Source organism: Rhinoderma darwinii, chromosome 1 (genome assembly GCF_050947455.1).
Source record: "Rhinoderma darwinii isolate aRhiDar2 chromosome 1, aRhiDar2.hap1, whole genome shotgun sequence".
NCBI lineage: Eukaryota > Metazoa > Chordata > Amphibia > Anura > Rhinodermatidae > Rhinoderma > Rhinoderma darwinii.
The window spans coordinates 431,731,589-431,758,239 of record NC_134687.1 but is presented as its reverse complement, the minus strand read 5'-3'; the positions used below and the strand labels follow the sequence as shown (position 1 = coordinate 431,758,239).

Genomic DNA, 26,651 nt, shown 5'->3' with positions numbered 1-26,651 from the left:
CTCTTACTCAACTCAGTATTGTGCTTCTTTATAGACATCTCATATCTATATACTCCACAGATATAAAAATTCCCACAGACACACCAAAATCTTGCAGAAAGTCTAGCAGCACTGGTAATAGCAGGTGGGTGCACGTCCAGGGACTTGACCATTGTCCCCAAACAGATAATAATATATAAAATAGGCAGCACTCCCAAATTGGTGAAAAATATAGCGCTTTTATTAGACCTGGTGCAACGTTTCGGCTCCACACACTAGAGCCTTCCTCAAGCAATGTTCAAATATACAAACAGTGGTATATATGAGACAGTGACAACCAACAGTCATCAACATCATCATTACAAGAGAGATGGAAATATGTATATAAATCACAAGGATATATATGCCAATATAAGAACATTCCTCACACGTGAGCACATTCCTCAAACGAGTGTGGGGGTGATGTGCGAACACCTCCATTTCTTTTAATCTCCAATTCTCACATTGTGAGGATCTGCGGACACTGTGTAGCACCTGTATTACCCCCTTTTACAGTGAACATTCTACCCAGTGGCACTTAGATCCCATTATTCAACAGCGGTTTGTTTTATTTCCCTGGTTGTCAGGGTTACGTTGCACATACCGAACGATCACATACCAGCGCTGCCAGTCACCTTTTCCAAAATGGCCGTGCAACTACTTGCGGCATGTATTGCGCAGACATGCCACAATAGCACTGTTGCCTATTCTAATCCCCTGAGCATGTACAGTAGCGCGGCGAGTACGCCACTCATAGCCATTGAGCTCAACACATCAGCTGGAGGTTCTTATTTTTACACTAATTCCCAAACTATTTGTATTTCAAGTGTCACATACATCCAATCATGAGCCTATATATACACACACACACATATATATATATATATATATATATATTAATCTTGAAGCAATTACAAGTATTTGGACACACATCCTAATCATTTAATTTGGGTGTTTCATTCAGTCCCATTACCACAGGTGTATAACATCCAGCACCTAGCTGTGCAGTCTGACTTTACAAACATCTGTGATAGAATGGCTCGTTCTAAATGGATTACTAAATTCCAGCATTGTACTGTAATAGGATGACACCGTCGCAAGAAGTCAGTTCGTGAAATTTCTTCCCTCCTAGATATTCCATGCTCAACTGTGAGTTGTATTATTATAAAGTGGGAGCATTTAGGAACAACAGTAAATCAGTCACGGAGTGGCAGACCACGTAAAGTTACAGAGCGGGGTCACCAAGTGCTGAGGTGCATAATGTATAAAAGTCACCACACTCTGGTGACTCAATCACTGCAGAGTACCAATCCTCCTCTGGCATTAACATCTGCACAGAAACTGTGCACCAGGAGTTTCATGTCATAGGTTTCCATGGCCGAGCAGCTGCATGCAAGCTTTACGTCACCAAGCACAATGCCAAGCATCGGATGGAGTGGTGTAAAGCACGTCGCCACCGGAGCAGTGGAAATGTGTTCTGTAGAGTGGCGAATCACCCTTCTCTATCTGGCAATCTGATGGACGAGTCTGGATTTAGCGAAGCCCAGAAGAACATTACCTGCCTGACTGTACCAACTGTAAAGATTGGTGGGGGCCTGACTTCAACCCCGTCAAACATCTTTGGGATGAACTAGAACATAAATTGTGCGACAGGCCCTCTCATCCAAAATCTGATTTTATAAATGCTCTTTTGGATGAACCTGCAAAAATTCCCACAGACACACCAAAATCTTGCAGAAAGCCCTTCCAGAAGAAATTTCTATAAACAAACAAATAATGTCTGGTACCAACAACAACAACAAAAAACAACACAAAAGAAAACAACACTCCAGATTTCAACATTTAGTCAGTTTTCCGTTTTTTTAGATGGAATCAATAGCGCAGTCGACTGCGCTATTGATTCACTCGAAATAACGGAAACCTGCCGGAATGGTGACAAACGGAAACCATTAGTAATGTTTCCGTCACCATTGACATCAATAGTGATGCAAACGGAAGTTAAACCCTCTGACGGAACCCCTCAACGGAAAGCCAACGCTGATGTGAACAGGCCCTTAGACCATCTCCAAACAATCCCGTGACCCACTGTACATGCCTCTGCAAACAAATTACATGTCCATGACAACACAATTAGAAACATAATATGGCAGCACAATTTGCAACCCTGCAGGTGAACAAACCATAAAAGTTCTGGAACAGTATCCTTTGAAGTGATGAAACCAAGACCAAGATGTTTAGTTAGCATGCATAGTGTTGGGTTTGGCAAAAATCATACACTACGGGTCACCAAAAACACCTCATATCAGCTGTCAAGCACGGTGGTGGAAAGGTGAGGATTTGGGCTTCTTTTGCAGCCGCAGAACATGGGACAACAGTGAACCTAATACCAGAATATTCTTGAGACAAATGTGAGGCAGTCTGTACAGCAGCTTAAAGAGGCTCTGTCACCACATTATAAGTGGCCTATATTGTACATGATGTACACGTGCGCTGCAATGTAGATTACAGCTGTGTTTTTTTATTTAGAAAAACGATCATTTTTGACGGAGTTATGACCTATTTTAGCTTTATGCTAATGAGTGTCTCAATGGACAACTGGGCGTGTTTTACTATATGACCAAGTGGGCGTTGTGCAGAGGAGTGTATGATGCTGACCAATCAGCGTCATACACTCCTCTCCATTCATTTACACTGCAGATAGCGATATAGCTATATCGCTATGTGCAGTCACATAAACACACTATAACGCTACTCATGTGTCATGACAATAAATATACATTACCTCCAGCCAGGACGTGATGTGTATTCATTCTCCTGACCACTTCTGTAGTGTCTCTGTGAGTTACAGCATAGCAGGCGTAGTCTCGCGAGATTACGCTGTAAGCGGTCATTCATAGCGAGATCTCGCTGTGCTGTAAATCACAGAGACGCTACAGAAGTGGTCAGGAGAATGAATACACATGACGTCCTGGATGGAGTTAATGTATATTCATTGTCATGACACATGAGTAGCGTTGTAGTGTGTATATGTGACTGCACATAACGATATAGCTATATCGCTATGTGCTGTGTAAATGAATGGAGGGAAGTGTATGACGCCGATTGGTCAGCGTCATACACTCCTCTGTACAACACCACTTGGCCATATAGTAAAACACGCCCAGTTGTCTATTGAGAAACTCATTAGCATAAAGCTAATATAGGTCATAACTCCGGCAAAAATGAAAGTTTTTCGAAATAAAAAACACTGCTGAAATCTACATTACAGCGCCGATCACATTATGCACAATATAGGCCCCTTATAATGTGGTGACAGAGCCTCTTTAAGCTGGGCCGAAACTAGTTCATGCAAGTACACCGAAAAAAATTAAAATCTACACCTGAATAGCTTAAGGAGAAAAAAATCAAGGTGTTGAAATGGACAAGTCTAAACTGCAACCCCGTTTAGATACTTTGGTGGGGCAAAAGGTGTGCATAAATGCATGCCCTATAACATCCGCAACCTGTTGTAAAAGAGAGTGGGCCAACATTTCTCCAAAACTATGTTAGAAACTAAGAAACTTTAAGATTTCCTTTTATTTCCATCTCCTAATAATACTGAAAGTATGAGGCTGCCATTAATATTCAATAACTAAACCAATGAACTGCAATAACTTATTCCTGTGAGCATGTAATCATGATGATAAACAGAATGTATTTAAAGAGGCTCTGTCACCAGATTATAAGTGCCATATCTCCTACATAATCTGATCTGCGCTGTAATGTAGATAAGTGTTTTCTATTTTGAAAAACGATCATTTTTTAGCAAGTTATAAGCAATTTTTAATTTATGCTAATGAGTTTCTTAATATACAACTGGGCGTTTTTACTTTTTACCAACTGGGCGTTGTGAAGAGAAGTGTATGACGCTGACCAATCAGTCACCAATCAGCGTCATACACTTCTCATTGTTCCAGCCCATTGTTGCAGTGTGATTGTGCAGTGAAGGATGCTGGGCTGAATGAGAAGTGTATGATGCTGATTGGACACTGATTGGTCAGCTTCATACACTTCTCTGTACAACTCCCAGTTGGTCAAAAGTAAAAACACACCCAGTTGTCTATTAAGAAACTAATTAGCATAAATCTAAAATAGGTAATAACTCCGTCAAAAATGATCATTTTTCAAAATAAAAACCACTGTTATCTACATTACAGAGCCGATGAGATTATGTAGGAGATAGGGCACTTATAATGTGGTGACAGAGCCTCTTTAATATTAGTGCCAAAATAGCCATAAGGCAGCCCACCTATAAAGAACTGCAGAATAAATGTATGGTATTAGCATGTTAGCTCTTCTGAATGAAACACCCCACATTGACAGTGTACATCTGTCTTCCACAAAGGAAAAATGGTATAAACCTATTAAAAATAGTTTTTCTGCGAACTTATCCCAAAAATTCTTATGCGCTAAAAAACTTAAATATGATAAACCGTATTCACAAAACATCTCCACACTTCATCCCCCATGGTTTCTCACCCTTCAAAGTATATACCTGGTTATAAAGGCTAATAACCGAATTACTGTGGTCTAACAAATGTGATACACATGCCAAATAAATTGATAGGCAAACCACACAAAATATATGCTGTATTATTAGTGAAGAAATTTCACGATCCCCATTTAGTGTTACATATACATAGGTCTCTAAAAGACCAAAAACGCTCACCTGTCCTCAGGCTGTTTCTTATCCTGGCCCCATGTGCCATACTGTCTTTCAGTTTCTTGCACAAGGGAATCTGTGTCCTTATTGGATGTGGAGGATCTGGAGAAACACTGCTTTACATGGTCCTAAAAACACAATGAAATAGTAGAACATGAAACAATGAAAACAAGCAATAATCAACATACTTAGCAACTTAATTGTAATGTTAAATATGAGTGACTTTAGGTCTTTTTTGCATAACCCAAGAGCACTGAACTCTCAGATGATACTTATTATAACATTCAAACCTAGTCAATATCTGGCTAACTTCACCCAAGATAGGTCTAAACATAAAACTATGTTTACTATCATTTTTTTCATCAATCGGCTACATGGCTGGGTGAGACAGCCTGTTGCTACAAATAATGGAGTCATATGACCATGACCCAATTTATAGCTCGTGGCCATTACCTGCAATGGAAATGTTTTAAGCAAAGGCTTAACATTTTTATGATAATATCTATGGAATATATGGGAGGATAATACAAAAAAAAAAGTGCAGGAAACTTGCCAGGAAAGATTATTATATGCTGTAAAAATTAATCAAAACAGGTAAAGACTAGAACTTCATAACATTGACTTCAATTACAAGGTTTAAACCCATTCATGTGAAAATTAAACATGTTCGATCGTGTATATAATGTTTCTAGGCATCTAAACGGACCTAGAATCTGGAGAGCATACACACACACACATTGTGTGTGTGTGTATATATATATATATATATATATATATATATACACACACACATATGTATATATATATATTACATACATACACACACACACACTTCAACAAACGACATATTTTAATATGGCAAGGATTTTATATTTATTTCTATAGAAATTGTTAAAGAACATCTAAAATGCAACTTCAGACACAGTAGACACCATTACCAAATAGAAAAAAAATTAATATTATTTTTCCTTATTTATTATCAATTTACCCTGCTCAGTGATATTCCTAGACTTACTAAACCTACCTACTAGGTAACGCACCGTGTATGACCTACCAAAAGAAATGAGAGAAGTTATGCGACAGCCACACTGAGGATATTTCTGGCTCAGAAATGTGTTTGTCACGTTTTACATTCATTAAATCATGACAATGTAGTTACATTTCTTTACTGTAACCGCATTAAAGGGGCTGTCCACTTTTGAAAACCTTTTTTCAAGGGATTGTTTTATCAAGATCTGCTCTAAAAGATAGCCAACTTGGTGATCAGCTGATTGTCATGGGTCAAGACCCTGGAACCCTGCAAATCAGTTATCACCAGAGGAATCTGTCCATGCGTTCCCTTTGTAATACATCGATGGGCTGGGGCCACTCTTACTTAGCAGCCCCCAACTCTGCTTATAGAAGGAGTCCTTTCTAGCATCTCTTTGTTCTAATAGAGTAGGGAATAAGCTTCTGGTTACATGTGACATTATGTTTATTACAGCTTACAGTGCATAAACTAGACAGCCGACTGGCAATTTTTTTTATTTTTTGTGGCCTACAGAGAAGGGGAAACAATCAAAGATCACCCCCAGCTGACACATTAAAGGGTTTACTTTACAGATTAAACACATTTTATTTATAGTTGATGCATACCATTGATATGAACACTCAATGACATTTAGCTGCGGCCAAACAGATAAACATAAGCTTCTCTAACAAAAAAAAGTAGACCTTAAGCTTACATATCAACGTCACAGACTTGGTCTATACAACCTGTTCCTCAGCAACAGCACCGTAGTGTACAAACAGCCCTGGGGGTACTCTGATCTGTCCTCAGGTATTTCACTTGTGCTTACCTCAGCAATGTTCTAACATGTAGTACATATACAAGATGTTAAATGAGGCTTCTGAGGAACACCACCCTTTTTCTCCCACATCTTAGTTCTTGAAAAAATAAAAAATAAATATTTTGATCAGGAGTCTCAAGCACGCGGCCCGCATGCGGCCCCTGAGGCGGTCATCTGCGGCCCGAGGGACACAGGCCGCTAGAATAGGCTCTGCTCTGGGACTGTGGAATCCTCTGACATCACTGTCCATACATAGACAGTGATGTCAGGGGCTTCCCCAGAGCCGGAGTCCCAGAGCAGAGCACTAGTAGGACTCCAGCTCTGGAGTGGTCCCTGACATCACTGTCCATATATGGACAGTGATGTCAGGAGCGGAGCTGGAATCCCAGGCAGAGTGCTAGAAGATGCTCTGCTCCGGGACTCAAGCTCTGGGCAAGCCGCAGACATCACTGTCCATATATTGACACTGATGTCAGTGGCTTCCCCAGAGTTCCAGAGCAGAGTCTATACTAGTGCTCCACTCTGGGAAACCAGCTCTGGGGTTGGCCCTGACATCACATTCCTGTCCAGGAGGATTGCCTGACGCGTCACTGTGTATGGACACCGCTCTGGCTGGGGATTCCACTCCTAGAGGGAGCCCCAATGGAGCTATCTACGGGGGGGGGGGGGGGGGGTGGCAGCATCTGCAGAGGAGGGCCCTGTGGCAGCATCTGCCGAGGGCCCTGTGGCAGCATCTGCCGAGGGCCCTGTGGCAGCATCTGCCGAGGGCCCTGTGGCAGCATCTGCCGAGGGCCCTGTGGCAGCATCTGCCGAGGGCCCTGTGGCAGCATCTGCAGAGGGCCCTGTGGCAGCATCTGCAGAGGGCCCTGTGGCAGCATCTGCAGAGGGCCCTGTGGCAGCATCTGCAGAGGGCTGTTTGGCACGATCTATAAAGGGGTTGTCCAATCTTGACATTTGTGTGTCTGGCAAACGCTGCCAACTGAGCCGCCGGACTGTATTTAGTAACACTTAAAACCGGATTGTTGAAAAAAGCACGTGGAGAAATCTTGCAAATTTCCGTTAAGTTTAAACCTAGCGGTATTGTTATAGTAATGTAGTATTGTTATAGTAATGTAGTAGCATTATAGCATTGTAGTAGTATTATATTAATGTATGAGTATAGTAATGTAGTATTGTTATAGTAATGTAGTAGCATTATAGCATTGTAGTAGTATTATATTAATGTATGAGTATAGTAATGTAGTATTGTTATAGTAGTTCAAATAACTAATTGAGTAACAATAATTTTGTATTGTATCAAATTTGAAAGTAATGCGGCCCGTCAACTTCATATTTTTTGTATATGTGGCCCACTCACCCGGCCGATTATCAGACCCCTGATTTACATGGAAACAGTAATTGGCAGAAATATAGTAGAATAACCATGCTGATATAGTAAGTTTTAATATAAGAGAGCTTTAGAGAGCATATTGTACATAAAGCCTTTCAACCAAATATTAAAGTGGGCCTCTACTTGCTTTCATCAATAGATATTTATAACCATTGAACTGAGAATAAACAAGCACCGGAGAATCTTTTGAGAATCAGAATTTCTAGGTTTAGCTATCCTTATAGTAAAGAGTAGACACATTACTCAAAGAGGAATTTTTGCTCCAAGAAGATTTTAAAGAACTTCTGGAAGTGTCTTCATTATGAAAAAAATACTCGGATCAGTGGCAGACTTACATCAGTAAACTGCGAACCTTTTTTTCCATCAATAAGAGTTCTGTAACTGCATGTCTTATCCCAAGAAAGTACATTCATTTGTTTCTATATGCAAACAGACACTGGCGTAGCTATAGGGGTCGCAGCGGTCGCAATTGCGACCGGGCCCCGAAGCCAGGGGGGCCCACGGCCCCCCGCACCACATCAATAAAAAGTTACTATAGTAACTCGGGCCGCGGGCCCCTGTTACTATAGTAACATACTTTACTTACCTTCCTGGTTCAGGATCGCAGCGGAGGTCCTGACGTCAAGCGCTGTGCGCAGCGCATGACGTCACAGCGCTATGCGCCGCGCACAGCATCGAGACGACAGAACTCCCGCCGTGGCCAAAGAGGAAGGTAAGGTTAGCCCTAACTGGCGGGGTCCGACTCCCGGGACCCGCCAATCAGCTGTTTTGAAGAGAGCTGCTCCCCTTCATTCCGGTCACACTGTGAATCCATGTCGGCGATTCACAGTGTGGGCGAGTAGTGAAATAAAGGGGAAGCAGCTCTCATACGAGTGCTGCGGCCCCTTCAAAACAGCTGATTGGCGGGTCCCGGGAGACACATCAGCTATTGATGGCCTATCCTGAGGATAGGACATCAACGTTTAGGGACTGCACAACCCCTAAGCCTACGATGTAGCAGGCTTAGGGGGCCCATGAGACAGGATCACAGATTGTGTGATCCTGTCTGCTGGGCCCTGTACCTAAGCCAATCACATGGTAGGCTTAGATACATGGCCCATGCGTGATCCTGTCTGATGGGCCCTGTATATAAGCCTACCACACTGTAGGTTTAGATACAGGGCCCCAGCACACAGTAATCTTATACTGTATAAGATTACTGTCTGCTGGACCGTGTATCTAAGCCTACGTTGTGGTAGGCTTAGATACAGGGTCCCACAGACAGTATCACACATGGGCCCTGTATCTAAGCCTAACACATGTTACTAATCGTTTTTCTTGTGTGTTTTCTTACAGGTTCGTTTGACTACGTCGGATTCCAGGACTACTTCGATGACAGCTTTTTTTTTTATTATCAATAAAATGGTTAATGAGGGCTGTGTTTTTTTTTTTTTATTTCAATAAAATATTTTTTCTATGTCTTTGTGGTTTTTTTTAAACTATATTACTACCGCCTTAGTAATGGCCGCCGGCTGATTGACAGCATCCATTGCTAAGGCGGGGCTTAGTGTTAGCCGATGCAGAGGCTAACACTAACCCCCTTTATTACCCCGGTACCCACCGCCACCAGGGGTGCTTGGAGGAGCCGGGTACGATCCAGTACCTGACCATCTGTAGTGATGGTCGGCCACTGGTGTGGCCGCAGGCTGGTATTATCAGGAGGGGAAAGGCCAAAAACAGTGGCCCTTCCTACCCTGGTGATGCTAGGCTGCTGCTGCTTTATTGTATCTGGCTGGTTATGAAAAATGGGGGGAACCCCACGTCATTTAAAAAATAAAAATAATTGGAAAGAACGATGTGGGGTCCCCCCCAATTTTCATAACCAGCCAGATACAACACAGCAGCAGGCAGCATTACAAGGGTAGGAAGGGCCACTGTTTTTGGCCTTCCCCAGCCTAATACTACCAGCCTGCGGCCACCCCGGTGCCTGCCCGTCACTACAGATGGTCGGGTACTGGTTCGTACCCGGCTCTTCCCAGTACTCCTGGTGGCGGTGGGTACCGGGGTAATAATGGGGGTTAGTGTAGCCTCAGCACCGGCTAACATTAAGCCGCGCCTTAGTAATGGAGGTTGTCAATCAACCAGCGGCCATTACTAAGGCGGTGATAATAAAGTTTAAAAAGATACAAGCACATAGAAAAAATATTTTATTGAGAATAAAAAAACACAACCCTCATTAACCATTTTATTGAGAATAAAAAAAACGCCGTCATTGAAGTCCTCGAATCCGAAGTCCAACAACCGAACCTGTAAAAAAACACAAACACAAAAATAATCAGTAACACATAAAGAAGCAAAATTATTATTCTTACCTATCCTGGGTCCAGCGCTGGAGCCGCAATGTCAGCGAGCAGAGTCCTGTATCTAATCCAATCTTGTGTGATACTGTGTGCTGAGCTGTGTATCTAATTCTATCATGTGTGGTACTGTCTGCTGAGCCACTGTATCTAATCCTATCATGTGTGGTACTGTCTGCTGAGCCACTGTATCTAATCCTATCCATAGTTTATAGGGTTGTAGTGCTATAGATATGTTATGCTGTCTCCTATACACACATTTTTTTGGGCAGACACATATGTATTGGGGCTATTTTCCCTGACATTTTAAGCCCTGAGGGTATGTTCACACGGCAGCGTCTGTTACGGCTGAAATTACGGTGCTGTTTTCAGCCGTAATGGCATGTGCAGGCGTCTTTCGCTGCGTCCATTACGGACGTAATTGGAGCTGTTTTTCTATGGAGTCCATGGAAAACGGCTCCATTTACGTCTGAAGAAGTGACAGGCACTTCTTTGACGCGGGCGTCTTTTTTACGCGCCGCCTTTTGACAGCGGTGCGTAAAAAAAAATGACCATCGGCACAGAACATCGTAAGACCCATTCAAATGAATGGGCAGATGTTTGCCAACGCTTTGAGCCGCATTTTCGGACGTAATTCAATGCTAAAACGTCCGAATTACGTCCGTAAATAGGGTGTGTGAACCCAGCCTTAGTGACGCCCCCGGCTGCTAGTGCTGCATTGTTGGGTCACTTAGGAGACCCAGCGATGCAGCTGAAAGCTGCGGACCGTCGGCCATGAGAAGTTTGCGGGGGGGGGGCCAGTAAGAATTTTTGCATCGGGGCCCATGAGCCTTTAGCTACGCCCCTGCAAACAGAGTATAGAACAAGGAGTACTAAGCACCAAAAGGTATCACTGGAGCCAAATGAGTCAGAGACCATATTGCTGGGTTCGTAACGAAGTGAGGTCATGCCTGCTTTTGTAAGAAATTATCAAGTAAGGTCTTGACATATTTAGAATTTAAAGGCTGTGATCGGAGTCATTTTACCATGGATAGAATTAAACAGGGCTAATGTTCATGGTTTGATAAGGGTATAAACTGGAGAACAGTTCAGAGCCATGTGCAGGAGTATGTATGGCAGCAAACAGAGTCCCTGCAACAGCAAATGGTGCTCTGCATAGTGCCACATTATGGGGTTATTCTCAGAGAACAGCTATAATAATAATAATAATCTTTATTTATATAGCGCCAACATATTACGCAGCACTTTACAATTTAGAGGGGACATGAAACAAACAATATCAGACATTACATAGTGACAAAGTTCATTTACAATTCAAACCTGAGGAGTGAGTACCCTGCTCGCAAGAGCTTACAATCTATGAGGAAATAAGGGAGACACAAAGTGTAACAGTGTTTGTTCTGTACAATGGTCCGGCCATTTTTATACACATGCGATAGTAACATAAAGCTGCATGAGCCGGTCACCAGCCAGTATCCGTGTATGACGGACATGAAGAGAAGGAGTGTGAGGGAATCTTATTCTGATGACTAATCTAAAAGGAGGGCCATGGAAAGCAGTCAGATTAGGGAATGTTATAGGCCTGTCTAAAAAGATGTGTTTTCAGGGCACGTTTAAAACTGTGGATATTGGGGATTAATCTGATTGTCTGGGGTAGCGCATTCCAGAGGACAGGTGCAGCACGAGAGAAATCTTGGAGACGGGAGTGGGAGGTTCGGATTATGGAGGATTTTAATCTAAGGTCGTTGGCAGAACGTAGAGCCAGAGTAGGGTGGTAGACAGAGATGAGGGAGGAGATGTAAGGAGGTGCAGCACTGTGGAGAGCTTTGTGGGTGAGAGTAATAAGTTTGAATTTTATTCGGAAGGGGATGGGCAACCAGTGCAGTGACTGCCACAGGTTAGAGGCGTTGGTGTAGCGGTTGGTCATAAAGATGAGCCTGGCTGCTGCATTGAGGATAGATTGGAGAGGGGAGAGTTTAGTGAGGGGAAGACCGACTAGTAATGAGTTACAGTAGTCAAGACGAGAGTGAATCAGAGCAACAATGAGAGTTTTGGCGGTTTCCGCCGTAAGAAAAGAGCGGATTCTGGAGATGTTTTTGAGGTGAAAATGACAGGAGCGTGAAAGTGATTGTATGTGAGTATTATAGCAACTCTATGCGGTGCCATATTATGACGCCATACAGCGGAGAGGTTTACAGAGCCATAGTACGGCCATGTGCAGAAGCCCCTAAGTGTAATAGTAGATGCCCAAACTCATAAGTCTAATAAAATTCATCATCTTGAATGTTTAGCTGGTGGTTGATGTGGGATAAGTATACGAACCATTCATTATAGCAGACAGGAGGTGACTAAAATTTGGAGAAATACGGATTGGTCCTTAGACTCTCTTTCATATTTGGAAATTATCTTCTGAGATAGGAAAATTGGTATAGCAGATTTGTATACGTCAAAGCTCGTGGAAAAATTTTTTAAGTTACAAATTGTTTTTTTTAAGAAAACTTATTTCAGCTTATCAAAAAGATATCATGGGTAGCCTGTAATAAATAACTGTCTTTTAAAGAGAAATAAAATATAGTATGTATTTCTATTAGTATGTTCACATGACTGTATTTGCTGAAAAAAAATAGGAATCATTTTCCAGTAGATATATTGTTCAATAATGTCAGTGCTACTATTATCACGTTTGCTCTTTTTCTTCAATAAATATAATGAGGACTAAAAAGAAAGGTTAATGGAGCAATTATGTCACTTTTATTTTGCCTGCTCAGTAGCTCAGAAATTTTAAATGAATCTAAAGTATGAGTCACAGCTGACAAATAAAAGGTTCTGAGTGGTACATAGGAACGGACGTGGGTTGCACAACTCAAGGATCCTGCGGTGTCACAGAAGGGAAGGTGCATTTAAATAAGGGTGAAGATGTGTCTCCTAGGTGGGTGTATACAGAGTGGAATTATATGATGTAGGCTTTTAAGTATGGCTCCTTGCTGCCATGTTAAGTACTTCAAATCTCTCCTTTGTGGAAGAGTCGAGGATGCTGCAGCCCCAAAAGACGTAGCTACCTAAATACAATATACAGTAACATTCCATTAGCCATCCACTAAAAGGAACATTAAACATACAAGGTGCACAAAAAATATATATATATCCCAGCAATTCCCCCCTTAAATCTCTTTTTTATAGATCTTAATTTGTCTCATACGAGAACAAATACAGACAAATATATTAAGAAATCTCTGAGTCCCAGGATATCAGCCATTTGCCCCTTCTCACAATCCTGTGTCTGGTTGTAAAAAAACAAGTGGTTGCATGACCACACACAGATCTATATTCGAGTTGTTGACGGCAATCACGCTCTAACATTTACTATGATCAGGGTGACCCTAGGTAAATTGAACAAAACCATCATAATGTTAAAAAAAAATTAAAGGGGTTGTCTGAGATACCATCATATTTTCAAAAACCCCTTTAATGCATGTAATTTATAAATGTGAATACATTTGTAATATACTTAAAGAGGCTCTGTCACCAGATTTTGCAACCCCTATCTGCTATTGCAGCAGATAGGCGCTGCAATGTAGAGTACAGTAACGTTTTTATTTTTAAAAAACGAGCATTTTTGGCCAAGTTATGACCATTTTTGTAGTTATGCAAATGAGGCTTGCAAAAGTCCAAGTGGGTGTGTTTAAAAGTAAAAGTCCAAGTGGGCGTGTATTATGTGCGTACATCGGGGCGTTTTTAATACTTTTACTAGCTGGGCGTTCTGATGAGAAGTATCATCCACTTCTCTTCAGAACGCCCAGCTTCTGCCAGATAACGCTGTGACGTCACTCACAGGTCCTGCATCGTGTCAGACGAGCGAGGACACATCGGCACCTGAGGCTTCAGTTGATTCTGCAGCAGCATCAGCGTTTGCAGGTAAGTAGATGTAGCTACTTACCTGCAAACGCTGATGCTGCTGCAGAATCAACTGTAGCCTCTGGTGCCGATGTGTCCTCGCTCGTCTGACACGATGCAGGACCTGTGAGTGACGTCACAGCGTGATCTGGCAGAAGCTGGGCGTTCTGAAGAGAAGTGGATGATACTTCTCATCAGAACGCCCAGCTAGTAAAAGTATTAAAAACGCCCCGATGTACGCACATAATACACGCCCACTTGGACTTTTACTTTTAAACACACCCACTTGGACTTTTGCAAGCCTCATTTGCATAACTACAAAAATGGTCATAACTTGGCCAAAAATGCTCGTTTTTTAAAAATAAAAACGTTACTGTAATCTACATTGCAGCGCCTATCTGCTGCAATAGCAGATAGGGGTTGCAAAATCTGGTGACAGAGCCTCTTTAAGGTTTTTAAAGTGGCCCCGTTTCCAGATCCTGCCGTGGGGAACTTGACTGGTGACGTCACTCTCTGCACTGGCTCTGCCGCTTTGTTGATCTTGAATTCTTTGCCGGGTATACGACACGTCACTTGTGACGTGCTGTGTATCGGCTTGTTCTGTTGTAACGCACATGTGCTGCCCCTGCTGTTATCTCGAGAACAGCAGGGACCGCGAGAACCGCAGTGACAGCGCATGCGCGTTACGGGCTGTGATGAACAAGCCGATCGATATACACCACGTGACAAGTGACGTGTCGTATACCCGGCAAAGAATTCAAGATCAACAAAGCGGCAGAGCCAGTGCAGAGAGTGAAGTCACCAGTCAAGTTCCCGACGGCAGGATCTGGAAATGGGGCCACTTTGGAAAATGTAAGTATATTACAAATGTATTTACATTTATAAATTACATGCATTAAAGGGGTTTTTGAAAATATGATGGTATCTCTGACAACCCCTTTAAGGCAAAATAGAAAATCCATGTATAAAAGGAGTTTTGTGCTTCAGTTGATTAATTTCTCAACTTGTACTTGCTCCTCTGCAATATTCACTATTTCAGGTATTTTATGTGTAGTGATCGATTGTCTAGTAACCCTCAAGCATGTTGTGATGGATTAGGTTTTATCATACCAGAGATGATCACAGTTGCTGGGCAACCAAAGCATAAACGTAATATACTTCTGTTACTACAAATGGCCATGTTGGATGAAACAAAAAACGGTTATGCATCCTGGAAAATAGTTAATTGCAAGTTTTGGTCCTGAACAAAACATCATTGATGGTAAAGTATTTACTGAAAATGAGCAATCTTGAAATGCTGTTGCCAATAGTCGACTGACTACACTATTAAAAACTAGAGACCAAAGTTGCATTCATCAATACGGAATTTCCATAATGGCCGATTCTCTACCAAAGGCCTTTATATATTTACATAAATATTTATATAAATGCCAAACTTTTAAACTGTATTATGACCAGTGCAGGGATTGAGGGGGCGTAGCATAACACCAGGTTTTAGAGAACACCACAGAAAGAATCTATCATGCTCCGCCCCCTCGGGTCCATGCACTAGGCATTACACAGTATAGCAGTTTTGTCTTGCCTTCCTTTAACTAAGAAGAAAAAGAAGTTTATCTTGTGGTTTGCAAAATACGGTAAGTTGTTAGGGCCTGTTCACATCAGCGTTCGCTTTCCGTTCAGGAGTTCCGTCTGAGGTTTCCGTTGTGGAACCACTCAACGGAAAGTCAAACGGAAACCTTAGCTTCCGTTTGTATCACCATTGATATCAATGGTGACGGAAACATTGCTAATGGTTTCCGTTTGCCACCGTTGCGGCAGGTTTCCGTTTTTTTTTTCGACTGAATCAATAGCGCAGTCGACGGTGCGGATGTATTTTAACCTCTTCACGCGCGGCGCCGCAACTGTACGTCCTGCAGCGGGCTTGGTTCCCGCACCAGGACGTACAGTTGCGGAGCGGTTCCCGGCGCAGGGCCGGCGTCTGTGCTAATATCACTGCATCACTGTCCATATATGGACGGTGATGTTGGGAGGAGAGAAGGAGTCCCAGGGGAGCTGTGTGGCACTCAGGGTTGCCAACCATCTCTTAATTCACGGACAGTCCGTGAAATAAGAGGACTTTTGGCAACTGTCCGGAATAAAAAGAATGCGTCCGTGATTTCTATATTTTTTTGTTGTGCAAGGAGCTGCGCATGTGCAAGTTGTATGCGCCGAGTCACATGCAGGCTGTGTGATGACCGCTCATGTAGCACATTGTTAGCAGCCTTCCCAGCCTCCGCGCACCACGTCTGGTGTGTAGTACTAGCAGGGGCCTCCTGCCCGCCAGAGAGGAGGAGGAGGACAACGGAGAGAAGGAAATCTGACAGCAGAGAGAGAGAGCGGCTTGGCTGGGACCTGACAGGTGACAGGAGAATCTATGCAGAGCAGGACGCTGGGCTGCCGTTACTTCAGCTTGTACTGCTGATGTGTGAAGCTACTGCCCGGTGGCTTGCTCTCTATCTAATTCACTGCCCAGCAGCTGAACAGGTCAGCAGCACCCGGCTCCTTCACGGTGTCTGCACCACTGACCTGTATAGCTGCTGGTGCTAAAATGTCTCCTAAACCCTGTATAGCCCAGTACTCCCTTGATAGCCCCTTCAGTTCCTAATCTCCCTCTGTACACCCCTCCCCCCAGCACTGGAGAACCACCCCGTGTTGAAGAAGTCAGAGGAGACAGAAGTTGCCGAAGGAGCAAACAGGAAGGAGATAAGTGTCAATTTGTCTAAAGACAAAGAGGTGACAGGAGTGTGCCTCAATGTATGTATGTATGTATGTATGTATGTATGTATGTATGTGTGTAATGGCTTTATATGTGTGTATATGTAGTTTGTGTGTGTATGTAATATGTGTGCATTTTGTCTATATATGTAGTGTGTGCAGTATGTATGTGTGCATTGTGTGTATATTTAGTATGTGGGCAGTATGTATGTATGTATGTATGTATGTATGTGTGCAGTATGTATATGTGTGCAGTATGTATATGTGTGCAGTATGTATATGTGTGCAGTATGTATATGTGTGCAGTATGTATATGTGTGCGCACTCTGTATATATATATATATATATATGTAGTGTGTGCATTGTGTGTATATGTAGTGCGGGCAGTATGTATGTATGTGTGATTATTTCGTGTGTGTGCGCAGTATGTATGTATATATATATATATATATATATATGTGTGGGCAGTATGTATGTATGTATGCAGTATGTATGTGTACGCTGTATGTATGTGTGTAGTGTGTGGGCTGTATGTATGTGTGTGTGCAGTATGTATGTATGTATGTATGTATGTATGTATGTGTGCATTGTGTGTATATGTAGTGTGTGGGCAGTATGTATGTATGCAGTATGTAGGTGTGTGTTTGTGCAGTGCGTGTGCGCAGTGTGCGCGCGTGTGTGTGTGTGTGTGTGTGTGTGTGTGTGTGTAGTATGTATGTGTGCAGTATGTATATGTGCATTAATAATAATAATAATAATAATCTTTATTTATATAGCGCCAACATATTACGCAGCACTTTACAATTTAGAGGGGACATGAAACAAACAATATCAGACATTACATAGTGACAAAGTTCATTTACAATTCAAACCTGAGGAGTGAGGACCCTGCTTGCAAGAGCTTACAATCTATTATGTATGTATGTATGTATGTATGTATGTATGTATGCATGCAGTGTGTAGATGGTGTGTGCAGTATGTATGTATGTATGTATGTATGTGTGCAGATGTAGTGTGTGCAGTATGTATGCATGTATGTACATTGTGTGTATCTGTAGTGCAATGGCAGTATTTATGTATGTGTGCAGTATATATGTGCAGTGTGTGGATATGTAGCGTGTGGGCAGCATATATGTATGCAGTGTGTGGGCAGTATGTATGTATGTATGCAGTGTGTATATGTGGTATGTGTGCATTGTGTATAGGTATGTATGAAGTGTGTAGATGTGTATGTATGTATTTATTTATGCAGTGTGTGTCTATGTAGCGTGTGGGCAGTATATATGTATGTAGCATGTGGGCAGTATAAATGTATGCAGTTTGTGGGCAGTATGTATGTATGTATGCATGCAGTGTGTGAATATGTAGTATGTAGGCATTGTGTATAGGTATGTATGCAGTGTGTAGATGTAGTGTGTGCAGTAGGTATGTATGTGTGCAGTGTGTAGATGTAGTGTGTGCAGTATTTATGTATGTATGTATGTATGTATGTATGTATGTATGTATGTATGTATGTATGTATGTATGTAGTATGTGAGCATTATGTATAAGGATGTATGTATGTATAGGTATGTATGCAGTGTGTAGATGTAGTGTGTGCAGTATGTATGTGTGCAGTGTGTAGATGTAGTGTGTGCAGTATGTATGTATGTGTGCAATGTGTATGTTTTTAGTGCGTGTATATGTAGTATGTAGCTATATCTCCAGTGATCCATGTCGTACACTTTGTATATTGCACCGATCTTCCTAGAGTGGAAGACGTCGTCTGAAAGTTTTCGTGCCGCAGCCTTGAACTGAACCAGAACATTACAAGTAAAAATGCAGCGTTCACCTGAACCTATTATTATAAATCTTTAATTATTATCACTTTCTAATTCACAATTAACATAGCTAACCTGGTTATATTACGGTTTTAATTTAGAGAAACAGGTTATTCTCAATTTTCAAAAACTGTCCGTAAAAATTTCTGTTTGTCCATGATTTTGGGCCAACTTGTCCAGAAAAAAATAAATTGGTGGTTGGCAACCCTGGTGGCACCATCTACAGAGGGCACTAAATTTATGGGGGTACAAACTGGGGGCCTAACTTCTATATGGGGCAAAAACAGGTCCTAACGTCTATATGGGAGTACAAAGTGATGTTTTCTGCCATTTTACTGCGGCCGTGAGTTCCCCCGCAAAGGGGCCTATTAAGTCTGTGTCACCAAAGGGCCCAGATAAACCTGGAGCCAGCCCTCCTGGGAGTTCAGCATTCCCCGACAGCTGACACTCCAGTCTTGCCAGTCAGCGGACCTTCGCCGCTGATTTTGGCAATTAGCCCCATAAATGCGGCGACCGATTGTGATCGCCGCATTTAAGGGGTTTGAAGCACATCAGCAGCCCCCACAAAGTGATTGTGGGGGCTGCCGATGCTTGTCTTGGCAATCGGAGGCCAGACAATGGCCTCCGGATTGCCATGTACAGTAGCCTTGGAGGAGCAGCCTCCAGCCGGTCCTCCTGGGCTTCCTGTCAGTGTGACTGTCACTTGACAATGACTGTTAGAATACATCACACTACGTAGGTAGTGTAATGTACTCTAGCAGCGATCAAAGCTGCAAGTCTAAATGTCCCCTAGTGGGACAAGTAAAAAAAAGTAATAAAAATGTTTTAAAAAAAGTGTAAAAATAAAAGTTATAAGTTATATAAACAAAAAATTCATTTTTTTCCTATAATAAGACTTATCATAGGAAAAAAAAATGAACACGTTAAAAAAAGTACACGTATTTGGAATCACCGCGTTCGTAACGACCCAAAGTATAAAACCATAATGTTATTTTTCCCGCACGATGAACACCCCAAAAAAAATAAAAAATCAATAAAAAAAACTACACCAGAATCTCTATTTTTTTGGTCACCACCCCTCCCAAAATAGAGAATATTAAAGTGATCAAAAAGTCGCATGTATCCGAAAATAGTACCAATAAAACCTACAACCCCTCCTGCAAAAACCAAGCCCTTACACAGTTTTTTTGACTAAACAGTTGTCTCTCAGAATATGGTGACAGAAAATAAATAAATTTTATAAAAAAAGAGATTTTATTGCGCAAACGCTGCAAAACATAAAAAAACCTATATACATATGGTATCGTCGTAATCGTACCGACCTGCAAAATAAAGTAAAACTGTCATTTGTAGCACACCGTAAACTAAAAAAACATTGTCAGAATTGCTTGTTTTTGGTCACATGGCTTGCAAAAAAATGTAATAAAAAGTGATCAAAAAAATCGCATGTACCCCAAAACGGTACCAATAAAAAGTAGATTGTCCCGCAACAAATAAGCCCTCACACAGCTCCACTGAAGAAAAAATAAAGAAGTTCTGGCTCTCAGAATACGGCGATGCAAAATGTGCAGTGTGTTCCAAAATCGGGCGCCATTTATTATTGCGACACCGGCCACATATCTATGAATTATTATTTACCGCATTATTATACCCTCTTATTATGCCCCGCTGTACCCCGCACAGATTACATATGCCCCCACATTATAAACAAATACCAGCAATACCCCAAACAGAACTACTACCAAGCAAAATCTGCACACCAAAAGCAAAATGGCGTCCCTCCCTTCTGAGCCCTGCAGCGTGCCCAAACAGCAGTTTGCGCCCACATATATGGCATCACCATAGCCGAGAGTACCCACTTAACGTTTTATGAGGTATTGGTCTTCAGTGGCACAAACTGGGCACAACATATTATGCACTAAAATGGCACATCAGTGGAAAATTGCAATAGTCACACCATCCAGCTCTTTGCGCACTATGACTTAATAGCACGTCATGGTGCGGGGGTTGATGTATGGAGCGGGCTCACGTGCTGAGCCCGCTCCACATGCTGAGTGTATCAGCTGTGTATTACAGCTGACACCCAGGACTAACGGACAGGAACAGCGATCGTGCGCTTACAGAAGCCTGTAAAAATAACAATATACTGCAATACATTAGTATTGCAGTATATTGTACCAGCGATCCAATGATCACTGGTTCAAGTCCCCTAAGGGAACTAATAAAATGTGTAGAAGAATTCAAGTTATTAGTAGTGAGAAAGAAAAAAAAAGTTAAAAGAAAAACCCTTTTCCCATTTTTCTTCTAAAGTAATGTAAAAAAATACACAAAATTGGAATCGCTACGTCCGTAAAAGGCCGTACTACTACAATATACCATTATTTAAAAAATGGAATCAGATTTTATTCCTATATCAGCCCGCAAATAATTTTTTTTCAGTTTCCCAGTACATTTATGGTACTTTAAATGGTGTCAATAGAAACTACAACTCCTCCCACAAGAAATAAGCCCTCGCACCACTCTACTGACGGAAAAAGAAAAAAGTTATGGCCCTTGGAAGGCGGGGGGTGAAAAACGAAAATAAGAAAGCAAAAAATTGATCAGTCCTGAAAGGGTTAATTCATTTCTAATGAAAAAAAAAAAAAATGTATGACCCCCATGTGGGGTATTTTCGTACTCGGGAGAAATTACTTTACCAAAATTGTTTGTTTTTTTTCTCCTTTATCCCTTGTGAAAATGAGGCCTAATTCTAATAAATTCTGCAAAAGACCCATGGGGTCTAAATGCTCACAATACACCTAGAAAAATTCCTTGAGGGGTGTTTCAAAAATGGGGTAACTTGGGGGGTTTCCACTGTTTTGGTCCCTCCAGGGCGTTGCAAACGCGACATGACACCGAAAACCAATCCAGCAAAATCTGTGTTCCAAAATCCAAATGGCGCTCTTTCCCTTCTGAGCGCTGCCATGGGTCCAATCAGCAGTTTATTACCACATATGGGGTATTGCCGTAATCAGGAGAAAATGCTTTACAAATGTTGTGGTTCTTTTTTTCCTTTATTCCTTGTAAAAATGTAACATTTCTATGCTTTTTCAGAAAAAAAAGTAGATTTTAATTTTCACAGCCTAATTCCACTAAATTCTGCAAAAAAACCTAGGTGGTCAAAATGCTAACTAAACTCCTAGATAAATTCCTTGAGAGGTGTAGTTTGCAAAATGAGGTCACTTTTGGGAGGTTTACCGTTTTGGTCCCTCCAGAGTGTTGCAAACGCGACATGGAACCGAAAACCAATGCAGCAAAATCTGTGCTCCAAAATCCAAATGGCGCTCCTTCCCTTCTGAGCCCTGCTGTGGGTCCAAACAGCAGTTTATTACCACATATGGATATTTCCGTAATCGGGAGACATTGCTTTACAAATGTTGGGGTGCATTTTCTTCATTAATCCTTGTAAATATTAAACATGTCTATGTTTTTTCAGAAAAAAAGTAGATTTTAATTTTTACAGACTAATTCCAATATATTTAGCGAAAAACCTGTGTGGTCAAAATGCTAACTATACCCTAGATAAATTCCTTGAGGGGTATAGTTTCCAAAATTGGGTAACTTTTGGGGTGTTTCCACTGTTTTGGCACCACAAAACCTGACAAGGTGCCTAAAATATATCCTAAAAAAAAAAAGGAGGCACAAAATCCACTGGGTGCTCCTTTGCTTCTGAAGCCTGCGTTTCAGTCCATTAGCGCACTAGGGCCACATGCGGGATATTTCTAAAAACTGCAGAATCTGGGCAATAAAATATTGAGTTGCGTTTCTTGGGTAAAACCTTCTGTGTTACAAAAAAGAAATGTATTAGAAATGAATTTCGGCAAAAAAAATAAAATTTGTAAATTTCACCTCTACTTTGCTTTAATTCCTGTGAAACGCCTAAAAGGGTGAAAACACTTTGTGAATGCTGATTCGAATACCTTGAGGCATGCAGTTTTCGAAATGGGGTGACTTCTGGGGATTTTCTAATATATAGGGCCCTAAAAGCCACTTCAGAATTGAAGTGGTCCCTGAAAAAAATGGCCTATTGAAATTTTCTTTAAAATATGAGAAATTGCTGCCAAAGTTCTAAGCCTTGTAACGTCCTAGAAAAATAAAAGGACGTTCAAAAAATGATGCAAACATAAAGTAGACATATGGGAAATGTTAACTAGTAACTATTTCGCGTGGTATTACTATCTGTTTTCCAAGCAGATACGTTCATATTTAGAAAAATGCACATTTTTTTCACAATTTTGGTGTTTTTCAGAAATAAATACCGAAATTATCGACCAAATTTTTTCACTAACCTAAAGTACAACATGTCACGAGAAAATCTCAATCGCTTGGATAGGTAAAAGCATTCCGATGTTATTACCACATAAAGTAACATGTCCGATTTGAAAAAATCGACTGTGTCCTGAAGGCCAAAACAGGTGGTCCTGAAGGGGTTAAGCAGCCAACAGAACTCTGAAATTTAATTTACATTTCCGTCCTTTAATGTAGGTTTTATATAAATACTGGTAATAACCAATATCAAAATCAACTTCCCATCACCTGTCTAACTCCAATGGGCATGTGAACAGTAGTAGGCAATATTATTTTACATTAATCAGCATGACAGCCATAGGAAGTAAATTTATGTACAAATTCTAAATATTGCTGCACTCGAGTGGCCTTAAGAGTAATAAATAATAGATTACAGGAAAATTCAAGCTTTGAGATTAATAAACATTCATGTTATATATGACTGTACACGATACATATGCAAATTCTGCTCCTTCAATTCTTTGCAGCTTTGCCATTAGATAGGATCGTGAAAACACCAAAGACTTATTATTCTACCCGTAGGGGGGCTGCGTATCCGCAAGGTGTTGACAGCTGAAGAAATCATTTTGTATTCTACTTTATGTTGGGCACAGTCAAGGAAGGGTTTATAGCTCCCCATAAAATTCACTCCGGTTTTTTTTTTCTGCTGGAAGTTTTGGTTTCCAAAGTAATACAGAATACTCCAAAAGCACCTTCACCTAAAATCATAACATCTACAGTAAATATAAGTCCTTGAGTTGACCTAATCTGTAAAATGTTGTCGTCACGATAGCTACATCTTAAGAGCTACATAAGTTTCAGAGAAAGCTGGATGACAATTAATGACACCGCAATTACAGCTCCCAAATATGTTGTCAGTCAACTCTTAATTGGTATTTACAAAAAAAAAAAAATTGTACTTTTTGAGATACATCTATGTATGCTGGATACATAGAAGCTGTATCTTGCTCTCAAACCCGATTTCGTCAGATTAGGAGGTCTAACCGCTTTGGTGACTGCGGGTCCACCGTGTCTCTGACAAGCAGCATCCAGCGGTCATCGATCAAAGTTCATAACTTAAATGTGATCGATAACAGGTGGATCCTGCATGGACCCGCTGTCACCAAAGCAGTATGTTCCCCTGACCTGACTGATTTGGGTTTTAGCGCAAGATACAGCTTCTATGTATCCAGGATACATAGAAGCAAAATCTCTAAGGCTCCATGCACACAACCGTAAAAAAACCTCAGTTTCATTGAACGCGGACACCTTTCCGTAGCGCTACAGGTGGGTGTCCGTGCCGTAGAAATGTTCAGAAAATTATGGAACATGTCCGTTCTTTTGCATTTTGCGGGTCATGCTCCCATACTTTGTATGGGAGCACGGCCTGAAAATGCCGGTTGGCAGTCGGCGCCGGGCCTTGATTGCGGGCACGTTCGTGTGCATGGGGCCTAAACGTTTTTTACTTTTTTTCTAAAAAAACAAAAAAAGTTCAAACATTGGCTAAAATCCTCTATTATTATTTTTTTTTTTATAAAACAATGTGCTCATTGGTTTAAATAGTTAAATTGGTGTAACAGACTTCTGAATGGTAAAACTGATAATTTATTAATATGCAGGTAGTTGGGAAGTTATTACTGCATGACTAGACAGATTTGACATATAGAAGTCTAGAGAGTTAGCTCACAACACTTTTGAGTTATGAAATGGGGGTCATTAATCCGTAATAAAACTCAAAACGCATTCAAAATTTTTAGCAGGTTGACAAAAGGAGAAAACGTAATGACTGAATTCACAGTTTTTTTGTTTTTTATTTTATTGACTAACTACTTTCCAACTCTAATCTAATCTTAATATTTCTCTTGCAACGACAGAAACCTCACTTGTTTAATGCCAATGTATTTTGAGATGCCACATGGACCTACAGATTTACCTACCACCACATTTTAGAAAATAATAAGGTTTACGTAAAAATGGGAATAAACATTTGTAGTATTACAAATAATCTAACATGGCTTAGATTTACTGCCATCAGAAGAAGTGTAGCAGGTCAAACACCTGAGATTTCACACAGCCGTTTTCTGAATGACTTGACATTCATGGTTAGTCTGTGAAGATTGTTTTACTGGATGACAATGCCATAAATTAAAACAACAAATCTGCCTTAATCTGTTAACCTGGTCTGAGCTTCTATTGATCAGGTGCACATCAGTCGTTCCCAAGCATTTCCAACTACTGCACCGCAAAACGACTAAAAGAACTCAACACACCTTCAGTCAACAGAAAATGGTCCAAATCTGCCTTTTCGAGTGCCAAACATTTCTAGTGTATGGTCAGCTTAAACGTGAGATCTCATCAGAAATTACCCCTTTCGGATTGCATCCCCACACAGCGTTCAACAGCGACCCCTGGCCAGATATTTTGTTGCAAAGGAAATGTAATATTACATGGCAGCCATTCAGGTGAATTGGCCATCAATGTAATACGTGAATGGTTCTAGTCCACCGGAACGGTGGCTGCTCCTACAGAGCTGTTTTCGGTTCTGGCTCACAGAGGGCGTTCCAAAGTGGGAGACCCCCCTCTACGATGTTCATACGGTCAAGCCTTTGGTATCACCTGGCTTTCCAAATTGATGACTAATGAAATGTAGCTGGAAATCACAATAATAGACAAACACAATCTTACTAAACTAATAACACACAGTTGTACTGTACATGTCCTTTTATTGAGCACATTGAGTAACATTCACAGTGCAGGGAGAAAAGGTAAGTGAACCCTTCAATGTAATAACCATTAGATTCCCCTTTAGCAGCAATCACCTCCGCAATATGTCATAGCTTCTTGAGGAGGTTAACCCCTTAGTGACCACCAATACGCTTTTTCACGGCGGTCACAAAAGGGTCTTAGGCTAGGCCGTCACCTTTTCACAGCGGCCCAGTCGAAGTCCTGCAGGGGTGCAGGCTGGAGCCGGGGCTCCGTGATGACACTCTTTGAATGTGACTAAAGAAAAAAATAAAAATTAATTGCTTGTCATTAGGGCCTAAAATGGGCTGGTCACTAAGGGGTTAAGGTCAGGAATCTGACACAGCCGTTCCAAAACACACATTTTCTTATGTTTAATTTACTTGGTTTACTTGTGTGCTTTGGGTCATTGTGTTGTGTTACCCAAGGTCTCTTCACTTAGAGAACAATCAGACCACATCATTGCAGAAATACAGGTAATGCCTTCTTGCAACAGTATGCCCTAATAGGGCCTATGGACAGGGGTTGTATTTATGAGACAAACTCTTTAAAGGGGATAGGCCATGTATTTAATTTTTGTTTCATTAAATAGACTTCAAGAGGCTCTGTCACCACATTATAAGTGCCCTATCTCCTACATAAGGAGATCGGCGCTATAATGTAGGTGACAGCAGTGCTTTTTATTTTAAAAAAACGATCTATTTTCACCACTGTATTAGCGTTTTTAGATTTATGCTAATGAGTTGCTTAATGCCCAAGTGTGCGTAATTTTACTTTAGACCAAGTGGGCGTTGTACAGGGGAGTGTATGACGCTGACCAATCAGCATCATGAACTCCTC

General features: G+C 41.3%; 1 protein-coding gene across 2 annotated transcripts in view; it reads right to left on the bottom strand.

Moving 5' to 3' along the window:
* Nucleotides 1-26,651, bottom strand: part of KIAA1671 (KIAA1671 ortholog) — a 261,817-nt gene that overhangs the window by 54,899 nt on the left and 180,267 nt on the right. For both annotated transcript variants that reach the window (XM_075830747.1, XM_075830756.1), the window contains one exon: nt 4,727-4,848. In XM_075830747.1, coding sequence (XP_075686862.1) covers nt 4,727-4,848 — 122 coding nt within the window. The remainder of the gene's footprint in view (nt 1-4,726; nt 4,849-26,651) is intronic.